This window comes from Montipora capricornis, chromosome 8, assembly GCF_036669925.1.
Source record: "Montipora capricornis isolate CH-2021 chromosome 8, ASM3666992v2, whole genome shotgun sequence".
Lineage (NCBI taxonomy): Eukaryota > Metazoa > Cnidaria > Anthozoa > Scleractinia > Acroporidae > Montipora > Montipora capricornis.
The window spans coordinates 10,612,581-10,625,569 of record NC_090890.1 but is presented as its reverse complement, the minus strand read 5'-3'; the positions used below and the strand labels follow the sequence as shown (position 1 = coordinate 10,625,569).

At 41.5% G+C, this 12,989-nt stretch overlaps 1 protein-coding gene across 3 annotated transcripts in view; it reads left to right on the top strand.

Moving 5' to 3' along the window:
• The window catches only part of LOC138060201 (WD repeat-containing protein 90-like), a 50,939-nt gene extending 37,981 nt beyond the window's left edge, over positions 1–12,958 (top strand). For all 3 annotated transcript variants that reach the window (XM_068905933.1, XM_068905932.1, XM_068905935.1), the window contains 12 exons: positions 149–221; positions 624–695; positions 951–1,065; positions 2,894–2,981; positions 3,062–3,151; positions 3,668–3,790; positions 4,669–4,918; positions 6,576–6,706; positions 7,175–7,348; positions 8,139–8,261; positions 9,442–9,526; positions 12,130–12,958. In XM_068905933.1, the coding sequence (XP_068762034.1) occupies positions 149–221; positions 624–695; positions 951–1,065; positions 2,894–2,981; positions 3,062–3,151; positions 3,668–3,790; positions 4,669–4,918; positions 6,576–6,706; positions 7,175–7,348; positions 8,139–8,261; positions 9,442–9,526; positions 12,130–12,284 (1,479 nt within the window). In that variant the 3' untranslated portion in view covers positions 12,285–12,958. The remainder of the gene's footprint in view (positions 1–148; positions 222–623; positions 696–950; positions 1,066–2,893; positions 2,982–3,061; positions 3,152–3,667; positions 3,791–4,668; positions 4,919–6,575; positions 6,707–7,174; positions 7,349–8,138; positions 8,262–9,441; positions 9,527–12,129) is intronic.
• Positions 12,959–12,989: the final 31 nt, after the last annotated feature.

The window sequence follows — 12,989 nt, the reverse complement described above, 5'->3', positions numbered from 1 at the left end:
ATTGGCCCTGAAAAGAGCCTATGGGATGTGGTCAACTAAGTATGTAGGTATCAAAAACTGAGGCAATCACTTTCCATATTAAATTGAATTGTTTTTATGGTCAAAAGAGGGAGACTATTTGATTCTTAATGAATTACTTGTTTTACAGAGAGATGAGTACAATGCTTTTACTTCTTTGTGGTATGCGGGTGACAGCGTCATGTACGCTGGCACGAGCACAGGTAAGACAGCTGGCAATGATTCCATCAACGTCCTCGCAAGGGAACTATGGAGTTTATACAAGAATACTAGTAGTAGCTGCGAACAAGTAGTTGAATCAGGACGCAACTTTTACAAAGGCTCTGTATACAGGCCCAGAAAAAAAGGGATAATCTATCAAAATTCCCCCTGAAAGTGTCGTAGAGCGCACTGGTAGTGCGTCGAAATGCACCATGTGAATTCTGTATTATCAAGATCATGGTCATCATCATCATCAATAATTCAAAGAGAACTGACCCATTGGGAACTAAGCCAAGGTAACGTGAGGCGGATTTGCGCAGAGCTCTATTTGAATACTAGCGTCTTTTTCATCTTGCAATGTACCGTATAAGATCACTTGAGGTGTCCGAAGCATTTCCTTGTAGGTATGCTGTCAGCATGGGATACAAGACAGAACAAGTGTTTTATTCACTGGGAAGGCGACACCACGGAAATAGGTACGATTTGAGCTAAGATTCCAAAAACCTAGACTGTTAGCATTCTTTCAATCGGTCGGCCCGATCTTTGGCTTAAAAATTCATAAAATCATTTCTTAAAGCTCTTGGTAACTTAATCGAGTGTGAAAGCACAGCGTGAACTCAAGACGGTTGTATTGCGGACGGAACACGGTTCACTGCCATTGGCCAATAATAGCAGTCATATGGTCTCTGATATACGATACTTTATACTTATTTTATTGCAATGCTTTACAGATGTGATAATAGGCCATGGTGGTACACTGTTGGTTGGTAGTGCATCAGGAAATCTGCGTCTGTGGTCCGTGGTAGGAGTGAGTGAAATGAGACTACCTGGTGAGACTGCGGCCAGGTAATTAATTCCTGATTGTAAATGCTAAGATTCTAGAGGTTGCGAAATATTCCGGTGATCTTCAACAATTACAGGGGCGTGGCAAGTCGAACTCCACTGATAGATGTGATGTACACCAGGTTTAATCAAAGTTCAAAATCTCAGTTGCTTGAGTTACAAAGTAACGACAGCTTGTAGAATCGACGATAATTGTAGGAGTAGTTCAAGTAGATTTATAGCGATAACATCATAAGTAGTAAAAGTAGCAGCAGTAGTAGCGGTGGTAGACAAGTAGTGGTGATGGTGATAGACTCTAACTTAAAAACGATAATTCGGTGTACAATCGATTTAGAACGTATTAAACTAAGCTAGTAATTCGAAAGGCTACATGATAACTTGGTGATAACTGAATTTCAATAGAACCTTAGTAAATTGTAACTTATCAGTGCAATAGCAATAGCATAACAATTACAAAGAACTAAGACTATAATCAACATGATGCGCAGTACTAAATCGTGCAGTACTAAACTATCTAGTATGAAAAGATAAAAGCTTACTTCAGTCGAAGACTCACGCCAAATGATAGGATATCCATTGATAGATAGCAAGTAGCAGATTCTTCGATCGCTGAATAATAATAGCTGAATATACTTTGAGTGCACAATTTTATAATAATGCGTACGTGAATAAAAGTAAGGCGTTGTCAAAATACGTGCGCTATACAGTTTTCTAAACTCGCGGAACACGTAGTAGCTATCGCATAAAGCATGAAACTGAAAATTGCGAGGGAAATTGTAATATCGAAGCACTTTTACCCTTTAAGATACTATTTACAATCAATAGAAAATTCGTGGAAACTAAAGGAAAAGGAGGCGTTTCTAAACCAACACCAATTGCGACGGTTTTGTTCTGTTTTGGAGTAACTGTCAAATGCCTGTTTAGGGAGGCTCGAAACGGTTTTCCTTACGCAACAGTAGGTCAGCTGAGCTCGCTCCAAAGCCACACTCGCAATACTTAGCTGTTCGCGTCAACAAGTGACCGGAAGCTCTTTCTTTAATTTCTTCGGTTTTGCCCACCTCAAATACCCGCAACACTTTACTGTAGTTTCTTTGTAGTGTTATCCATTATTTCTTCTGCGCTAAATCAAGGGGCTAGTTTCGAAAATGACAGGGTCGAGGAAATCTTCAGGGCGGCTCCAGAGGTGGTTCGGGTGGTTTGGCTTTCAAAATCTTCCTTAGGAAGGGTCTGTTTGGGCAATCTCGTCTCCAGAGTCTGCTATTCTTTTGTCAGCACCAAGAACACGGACTCTGGCCACTTCCAAGTCAGGAAGTCCGCAATTCACGGACTTCTGGCTCGTCTGCGCGCGCTCAGAAATTTGAAACAACAGTGGTTGTCAACGGTTACAAAAATGGACCTTCACTGCGACCGCGCGTAAGTTGAAAGTGGCCAGATGCTGACCAAAAGAAAAGCGGACTCTGGGGACGAGATTGTGCTTTGGGAGGACACCTTGACTAAACCTGGATCCGTGCCAGAAATTTACATTTTTGCCCTGACCATCAATCAATAGGAGTAGTTTTGTTCAATGCGCAATCAAAAGCAGGCCTCAGTTGTTCAAACGATGGATAGCGCTATCCGCCGGATAAAACTCTATCCATTGGATAAGTAATAGCAAAACCAATTGTGCTATCCAATGGATAGTGATTTATCCGGTGGATAGCGTTATCCACCTTTTGAACAACTGGGGCCAGTTCATTAGCACATAAAGTTTAAAGTTATCTTTATTGTTATTACTTTGCTGATTTTTACTGAATGGAACACTGCTTGAAGCAATGCATTGATTAACATTCAGGTTGTCCAATAATGGCCTTGTGATGGAAGATGAGTTGGTACTTGATGGAGCAATAATTTCAGCTGCATTTGACGATGCACTCGAAACGGTGAGTACCTGCGATCGTTGTCGATGTGTCCAGCTGTCTCTTTTTCGTAATAACGCAACGTTGCTTTTTTTTTTTGCCAGGGTATAATTGGCACCACATCGGGCACATTATGGTATGTCAACTGGGATGAAAGAACAAGCATACGATTGGTCAGTGGACATGCGCAACAGGTGAGAATGTCCGGAAAGTTCACTGACTTCCTGTGAATGTTAAAAGGCCAAAAGATAAGGGAAAGAAAATACCGCGAATATAATCATGTGCCGATGCTCGCAAATGAAAAGAAGGCATAAACATGTCGTGGGTGGTGGTGTGGTGGTTCCGCTGCTGCTGCGGCTGTTGATGATGATGTTGATGATGATGATAACGACGAGAAGGAGGAAGAAGTTAAGGAGGAAGTTGAGGTTGGCGGTGATAATTTTAGCTTATCTTCGCTTATTATAGCCAATCAATTCTTGTTTTTCACTCACGTGATCAACAGACATGTTTTTTAATGAAAACAAAGAAAACGTTTGGATGATAATAGAATTCAATTCCCGGAGGATTGGGTTGGGACACCAACATGGCCGCCGTTTCTTTTGTTTGGGGGCACCAACATGGCGGTCGTGACTTCATATAAAAACCAAGAATTGTTTGCCGGAAAAGTTCCTCAGTGTATTCAACTAACTTGTTTTCTTTCCTGTACGCAGATTAATGACCTGACTTTCAGTGGTCCTGATGATCAGTATTTTGCAACTTGTAGTGCTGATGGCATTTTGCATCTTTGGAGTGGAGACAACTTAGAGCATTTACAGTTTCAAGTTCTAGGACAGGTAGTGATAGGATACTTTGTCCAAATCAAAAATCAAAGAAAAATATTTTAAGTCCTGTTCACACAGTATACGGAGAAGGAGGTACTGGATGAACACATTCAGCATGAGACAATTAATGTCTTTGAATTTGCTTTCCATTCAATTGAACTGGGTAACCAGCCAAGTAAAAGGATTGGTTCATTTCTACCAAGGTCGACGTTGAAAGCAAAGAACATGTCAGCAATCGCATTGATGAACTAGCGTAGCGTAAGACAATGTAGTTCTTTGCATTTGCTCTCCAAAAATATGTGAACTGGTTAACCTGCGAGATAACAATTCTTGTTCCATGCCACCAATGTCGAAGCTGAAACTCGTCCTGGTGTTTCATCTTGGAAAAAGAGAAAGACCTTGACTACCACTATTGCGTATCTTAAATTCCTTGCATTTGCATTGTGTAAACTTCGTTTGAACCAAACGGCTTAAGACGTGAAGTCTAATCATTAAATAACACAGTTTATTGATACCTAACTCTTTATTTGTGAAAACATTTACTTCCATAACATTCATACAAAGGTGAATTCCTTTACCATAGTCCATCGCTCGTCTCCAATTTCCTCGAATACTCGAGCTTTGCCTCTTGCTAATCCCATATACAATTCATTGAATCTTGAAATGATTGACTGCCTGTGTTTGAATTTACGTCTCATGGACTCAAATACTTGATCGTTCGTAGTGACCACGATTGTTTAGTTGAATTTGCCATCTCTTAAATGACAACAAGTCACCCTTGATTTCCATATTAATTAAAATTCATTGAAAGTTGGGATCCGAGTACAAAAGTCCGAAATCCAGATAGCAAGAGTATCGAGCTTCGTCTTTTATTTGATTTATTTTTCTAGACCTGCAACTGTGTGTCTTTTTGCCCTGTGCCGGAAGCTACTCCTACAAAGTCAATTACAAATGAGGGACAGACAGTGGCCACTGTCCACCCACACCCTACACCCACCGAAACTGTGATTCAACCATCCCACTGTGTGGCTGGCTACAGTGACGGAACCATTAGAATATTTGATCTTGGCAAAGTCGAGATGATCATGAAGATGCAGCCCCATAGCGCTTCTATCACGGCTATATCGTTCTCAGCTGATGGTAACAACATAAACTTATGAGCTTATGGAAATAGCTTTCTTTTATTAGTTAAGATTCACAGTGCAACCTGGGGCCGGTTGCTCGAAGCCTGGTTAGCGCTAACTGTTAGTTACGAAAGGGAAGGCAAGGGAAGGAACTTTAAGTGTCTAGTCGTTCTAGCGCTGGAGAACCAATTGGGGACACTGAAAGTCAAATGTTGGTTTTTGAGGAGAGGGGAAAACCGGAGTACCCGGAGAAAAACCTCTCGGTGCAGAGTAGAGAACCAACAAACTCAACCCACGTATGACGCCGGGACCGGGAATCGAACCCGGGCCACATTGGTGGGAGGCGAATGCTCTCACCACTGCGCAATTCCAGCAGCTCAGCCTATAGGTTTCCAGGTATTTAACGCTGGTTAGCACTAACCATGCTTCGAGCAACCCAGGCCAGGTTGACAATCGGACATAGTTTGATGCTATTCTGGTTTGAAGAAATTTGAATGTTGCTAAAAACAGTTACAATTCGAAGGCCCTACATTAGGACACTCCTGTTTAGTACTACGAGTGCGAGTATTATATTATAATTACAGCTTTAAACAACTCTTAGATGTACAGTCGTAGCAGACCAATTTGCCCGGACGAGTTGAGTACGCAGGGCTGCGCAGTACAGATGCGCAGTAATCAAATTTTCGGAACTCGTGCTCGAAGTCGCACTCGTTGAGGATGCTAACATTCTCTAGTGTCTTCATCAGGGGTGATGCAAAGCTACATTCAGAAGGAACCAGAGTAGCATCAAACCAGTCGGAGTTTTCTGTCAATTGAGTGTTGTTATTTAATCAAAGAACCAAGGCGATCGCTTTATCCGATCACATCAGTCAATGGCTATAAATTGAGCTAGTCGTAACACAAAGGAAATTCATGCAGCCGGCAGTAACCGTGGGGAAACAGTAATCCTGTACCTATTCCAGACTGCTATGGCGAAGATATCGTTGACGTAACGTATTGTCATTTAATGTGCCTGCCAACCAGAGCATCGTTTTTGGCTGTCGGAACGAAGAGTCTTTTGTTCCCGTTGTTTGGTACATTTGAATAACAATAACAATTTTTGTAAACCAATTTCTACCCTTTTTTGATTGGTCCCATGACCTGCCGCTTCTTTTGTTATCAGGGATAGATGCATTGTTTCTGTTGTATCATCTGTTGTTTCGTTCTCCAATCACATACCGCGTGTGGAAGCTACAGGGTCACCAGGGAAACGCTGCCAGGCCACAAGGGGTTTTGCATTTGGTTTCTGTCACTGGAAAGAAATTTTCATGAGAAAGGCTTTGAGTAGCTTTGAAAGTTTCTCTCATTATGTTTCTCCGGCAGAGAATTATAATTTTCCTGGTTCTAGATCTGGCCGGTTTGTTATCAAGCCTGTTTGGTTCCTATTTCATGATACTATGTGATACAAACATTTAAACCAAATGAAGCGCCGAAATCTCGTAATTTTGGAGACATAAGTTTGATTATTTTCCTATTTTGGGTTTTGATTTTCATCGCCTTACATTATCTGAAAATATCACTGACACTTTGTGACCTTTTCCCAGTGCTTCCTGAAGGCCTTTCTTTAAGTGAAGTGAATCGATTTTCTATTAAGATTGACGAGGACGGAACAAAGTATGTTGCCTTCTTTACAGGAAGAGTAATAATTAGTGGATCCGAAGATGGTTTGCTGGCAATTAGCAGTCCCTCTACAGGACTTACAGTCAGGTTATTGAATGACCACAGAGGCGCTCCAATCACGTGCATTCACGTCTCCTTTGTCAAGGTGAGTGGCATCATCCATATCTGTTTCGCTTGTCGCAGCTTTCGGCTAAAAATTAACAACTTTCTAAATCAATAACATGCTTGGTGCCACGCATTTCCTTAAGAATACAACCTTTACTTTAAATGAACAGATGTACAGTCTAAATGATGACTCGTGGCTACTGCAGACGTCGCACAAGTTTATTTGCTTTGTACCCACCAATTTACAGGTGAATAAAATGAGGAAAAAAGAGAAATAAGTCTGAAAGAAAGCCGGACTACAGGACGCTCAAAGTTACCTTGAGGGGCCAATACGTAATCACTGTTTCAAGTGTAATGAGCGAATTTTTTTTATAAATTAATGATTATCTGTATCTGATGACGGCACAGTCATATGAAACGTTCCCTTTGTTTTTTCCTCTATTATTAATGGTTGAATAAGAGCTTTTCTCGGTTAACAAATGTCAATCACCTACCGTTGTCTTATCAGGATCAAAAGTATTCTTTACCCTCCCCACTGTTGTGGCTAGCTGCGAGTGCTGATCGCCGTGTTAGCATCTGGAGTGCTGATTGGTCCAAAGACTTCTGTGAATTGGTCGATTGGCTGACCTTCCCTGCGCCACCGATTGGTCCTGACGGCAAAGCTATTAGGAGAGGGGATCCTGTACGTAAGCATGCAGCCTATCAACTAATGAATGATGGGGGGTAGTTTCTAAAGAAACTGTGGTGCTGCGTCGGTGGGGAAGTAGTATACAAAAATTTGGTTTTGGCCACCGTACAGAGATTCTAAAAGCAGACGTCTCGAGCGTTAGCCCTTCGTCAGAGCGATTTCGTACGGTGGCCAATTTACATTGTAGCCTATCAACTAAACTGGCAATGAATTTTAAGGGAATCTCCATTCCGGAGGAAAGTAATGTAAGTAGCTGATGCGCGATACCGTTGCCATGTTGTTCTGCGTTCGGGAAGCTGTAACTCCTAACAGTTATTCAAGGTGGCGGCAACGCGCATTTTCTTTTCGTAAACGGTCGTTGCCATTTCAAATCAGCATTTGTGTGTGGACAGTCGAAAACGTATCGAAATGAAAACGATGACGTCATCCTGTACTCAGGCTTGAGTCCTTTCGAAATCAAATATGGCGGATGAAAACATGCTTTACCCGATGGTACTAGCAAATATTTGGTAGCTTGTTTGGAGCTAAACCTTGCTTATTCAACCTTACCTTGGTTTTTAATGGAAGAAGAAGATGTGTTGTCAGGGCATTGGCTCTTTCAAGATCTTCCCATTCGTAGTGCAAGGAGAAGGAACACCATATCGAAGGTCAAGACGATTTTGGAACAAAACAAGCGTGCCAGAGCGAAGTTGTTTACAGTTTTCAAACTCGCGCTGGCGGAAAAACTTAGGTTCAAGACTCTTCTCGTTGTTGTTGTTGTGTTTTTTTTCTTTCATTTTTGCAGGCCCAATATAGTAACCTTCCTCCCAGCATTGCTCAGTTCTCCCCGATTGACCCTGATATTGTTGTATACACTGGGTACGGCATGCAGAAGGTGATTCAGTTCTACAGTCTTTCACATAAAAAGGTATACAAGCGAAAAACGTCACCGTAATTTCACCTGTGCATTTTTGTTGCTCATTTTCGCGCCTTTCATGTTAATCTGAATGTCACAGTATGCCATTAATTTATTATAGCTCTCACTTAGTACGCGCGCTGTGATTGGTCAATTTTGCGGGCCGTATTCTACAGAGATGTCGAAAACAATGCCTATGCAGATTTTTGGGGGGTAAAAGAGGTGTATTATGGGATTTGTGCAAGTAGTGAATTTGCTCTTGTAACCTTGAATATGCACACTCTAAGAATATGTAATTATAAGGCATGGACGAAAGTCTTGGCAGCATGTAATGTCACCTATCTACTGGATACAGTTATCCGGCTTTAAAATAACATTACTACGGCCTGAGGTACAAGTACGACTGCGATTTGTATAACCAATAAGAATCCATTCTTGTCCAATTTGAAAACAATTGGACGAAACAATTCCAACGACTGCCATTAGACCACCGAGTCCAATTGGGCAGTCAGAGGAATTTTTGGAAGCAAATGTTCTGGTTAACTTAACAGTGTAAACATTGACGTCGTAAAAGATTTCCGTTATAAAATGGCCTATTTGAGTAATGTTTATTTCTTTTTTTTTGTATATGTTCATTCCGGGATAGTTCCAGTTGTTTGCTGAGGCAAACGAACAACATCGGAATTTCAATTAAACTTCCAAACTTGTCGTTAACTCCACAAAGGACTGGAACTACCCAGAATTAACTAGGAACAAAACACAAGCAAAATAAACTAATGAGATACGTAGCAAAACTCGATCGAAACACGGCTGGTGAAAACGTCCTGCTACTATAAGATCCTGTTCATGAGCGGTGGACTTATGAAAGGAAAGGTTTCCGAAAGGGCAGATTGGTTATAATTTTAAGAGTGAGTGCTGTTTAAACGGACCATCAAATGTGCCAATCAACGCAAAGAAGCACATGCAGGCGGCAAAAAGAGCGGGAAAACGCTTGCAAGCAAATTTGAATGTGGCGCGAAACTATGAAGTCAATCACATAGCGTGATAGCCCAAAACGAAAGCAATTCGAGAATTACTTTCAACTGTCGACTGGAAACCGCTTAAGAGTAAGAAACAAGCGTATTTCAAGTACATGTTAAAAAATTTCGTTTTATCAAATCCTTCATTTAACGGTGGTTGTTTTATGTTACAGGTTGTGCGCACAGCTGCACTGACGCAGTGGGCACAATCCATGGATGTGTCACCCAAAGGACATCTGATTGCTATTGCTACAGAAGGTAAAAATAAACTCGTTGGGGTTCTCAAAAGGCGCGAAAAGAGATTTGTGAAATGACGACCCGTTTGTTCTGAAATTTGATCTACTCTCCAAGCGACATTTTAGCCAGTGTCACATTGCCTAGCAGTTGCCCACGTACTTTAGATGCTATTTAGCACGTTATATGGAAGGTTACTACTTTTCTTGTTCGTGTTTTGATGGGTTCTCCCTCATCGAACTGTGTCTTCAAGGTGATATTATAAAATTGGTCCTTCAAAAGTTGGAAAAGTCATTGCATTTTCTTTATGAATCCTGTCCAAATATTTTGATTTTGAAACTTGTCTTCCCTTTCTTAAAACGCGTTCGTTTTAATGATACATACGCCTGACACGGTTCGGTGGTTTCGAATGATTAACTCTGTCGAGGGGTGGCCATGGGCAGAAACTCATCCCCGGGAGCGAACACCTTGCACTTCACTTTGAGTGATGGTTTTCTAATACCTGGTTATTTTTTAGAATCATGCCCTCTTTATCTCTTTCTTGTTTAATTATGTATATCATTATGTGACGTAAACGGCCAAAAAGCGCAACATTTGATGGGAAAACTCCTTGAAACATCCGGGGGTTGTCAACTCTGGCTCATGATTTCTTTCCATAGCTGCTCCAGTTTCCAACAATTCGACCCAGCAAGAGTCGGTCATTTTTCACGCCGTTAATAGGGACCTTTAGATCGGAGGACGAATACGAGTTTTCCGTTCTGAGCTTGCGCACTTCGAAATAAACCTTATGCGCATGTTCAGTACCAAAAACTCGTACTCGAAGTCGTCCTCGTCCTTCGATCTAAATACGAGTCTCTTATAGCTCGGCGGTAGAGCATCCGAACTAGTAATCGGAAGGTCGTAGGTTCGACTCCTGTTCGGAAGCACTCGGTTTTTTTTCCGACTATCCTCGAGTTACCATCGAAAAAAGTCATTTCTCCACCGTCAATGATTATTTTGTTACAGTTATCATTTTAAGCAACATCTAAGGCAACAACAACAATACAATGATGTCATTTTTTTCCAAAATGAGGGGAAAAAATAATGCTGCACGTGAAGCAGGATTTTTTGAAAAAATTTTGCCACTCGAAACTGACGACGAAGGTTGCAGAAGCGAAAATGTCACTTCAGATTAGGGCATTTGCATCTTGTTCAAGTTGTAAAATATCGGTGAAATATCGTATAACTGGATGGACCACTTTAGCTTGCACGATTTGTTTTCCCATTTCAGACCACGTGATGTTACTCTAGGGAACAATTTCTTTCAAATGTCGTCTTATGCACGTGCATATGTATGCATAACTTATGAAAAAACAAAAGGAAAATTCCCTTGGGAACATCACGTGGTCAGAACTGGTCCATTCGCCCTTGTAACACGGCGGCCATATTGTCCACGGAGACCAAAAAAGCTTTGTTTTACCACGCCAAGCCTCACCCCCATGGTTTTCACTGCGAGGTTTGGCGTGGTAAAACAAAGCTTTTTTGGTCTCCCTGGACAATATGGCCTCCGTGTGACAAGGGCGAATTGTACGAACCTTTTTTTTAAGTTAACACTAGACGCATGATGTGCGCAAACTCGGGCTTTCCTGGTGTCCTGGATCGTCAAATGTCGACTGGATTGTTTAACAATTATTTTATTCGCGCTTGTCGGATATGAGATGGTAGATAGGCAACGAGGCGCGTAGCACCTATTTGGCTATAACCAGTCTCATATCCAACGAGCACGAACAGAATAATGGTTTTATTAAATTTTCATTTAATTTTTGAACACTTGGATATTAATTTAAAGCCAGGCAGTTTCAACACTTCTGCACCCTCTATCATTGGGTTATGCATAAAGAAGTTCCTGATGCTGTAGATCAGCGAAGGTTCTTATCCATTACATGCACAGTAGCATTAGGCCTCACTTGGTTTCTGTCCTTTACATATATAACATGTATACACGCTACTTAGGACAACGCTCATTTACACTCCGTATTTAAAGTTTCACGAGAACGTAAACCTACACCAGTAATGCGTTAAATCTCACCTACTTTATGACCATTTGCGCCAATCCAGATGATTTTCTGCCTCCTTGAACAAGGTATACATGTTTTCAATTGTGTCGAAAGTAATAAGCGAATTGCCTTGGTTTTGCATTACTTCACTCAGTGATGGGTTCAAAGTTCTCGCGCCATTTTTTCAACCAATCAGAAGTGAAACCAGAAGAAATCGTGGCTCGCGCGGGCACAGCTTCCCGCGCGGTGTGTCGGCTACGGGTAATTACTTCGAGTTTTGATTGGTTTACTGGATTGTTTCCGCCCTTTTTGATTGGCCGAAGTAATTACTTTGGTTTTGGTTGTACGACACTCGATTGAAACTCGCTCTATGAAATAGTCGCGAAATACTTACTGACGTTTTCGTTGACGTTCATGTTATGACCTACACTCAAAGAGCCAGGACACCAAGCTGTCGCGATTAACGAGCAAGGAAAACGTGATATTCTACGGCGCACATATGATTTCTGTTTCCCACAAGCGCCCTTTAAACTCACGCTCTGCTAAACTGGTCATCGTATCATTGACTGTTCTCTTTTCCTGTGTTTTCAGACCGAATAGTCAAACTTATGGATTACAGTGAAGGCAGTTTTCAAGATTTCCTGGGACACTGTGGTGGCGTTGGCAAAGTTAGGTTTTCTCCGTCAGGGGACCTCTTATGTTCAACGAGCAATACAGAGGTTTTGATGTGGAATTTGAAAGCTTAGTTTGGTCCAGAGGAAGATCAAGTGACGACGATTGTCTTGTTCTGTTAACTGAAGAGACCACTGCTGGAGGGTTTTTGGCGCTTAGTAGATGAGAAAACGTTCACCCCTTTTTAAGCCTAAAATAAATCGAGCTGGAAGTGAAGCTTGGACATTGAACTGACCATGAACCTTGGCCCAGTTCTGTTTGTTTTGTTTTCATTTTGGCCTCTTTCACTGCCACCTCGAGAACGCTAGAGCCTCGTCACGTAGCCCTCGAAGCTAACTTCTATTCAGTTACAACTAATGCATCCAGAACGACGTGACTGTTTGATGATACACTTATGGCGTTTTAATACATTTCTCTTAACTGTATCTCCAGCGCTGATATCTAGTCACTGTGAAAATTCATGCTATTTCCTCATATTTTTCCATACTCGTACTGTTAATAGGGTAAACTGTCGTAAAATGTGTTCTAAACACGTCGACCGCATATGAATTTCCCTAAAACTGCTAGGTGCAGTCTCTAAACCATTGTAACAAAGCATCTCCATTTTGCTCAAGAAGGTGACGACAAAGTCGAAATCTTGTGTATCTTTGACCGCAGTAAACATTCCTCAAATATCCATTTTTACATACATCCTTCACCGTTCTATGGTTTGAAAATAGGGAATAAAATTAGCTTTGAGCCAAGTGCAGTTGACTATGTTCGCTCCTTGTTAGCGCGCC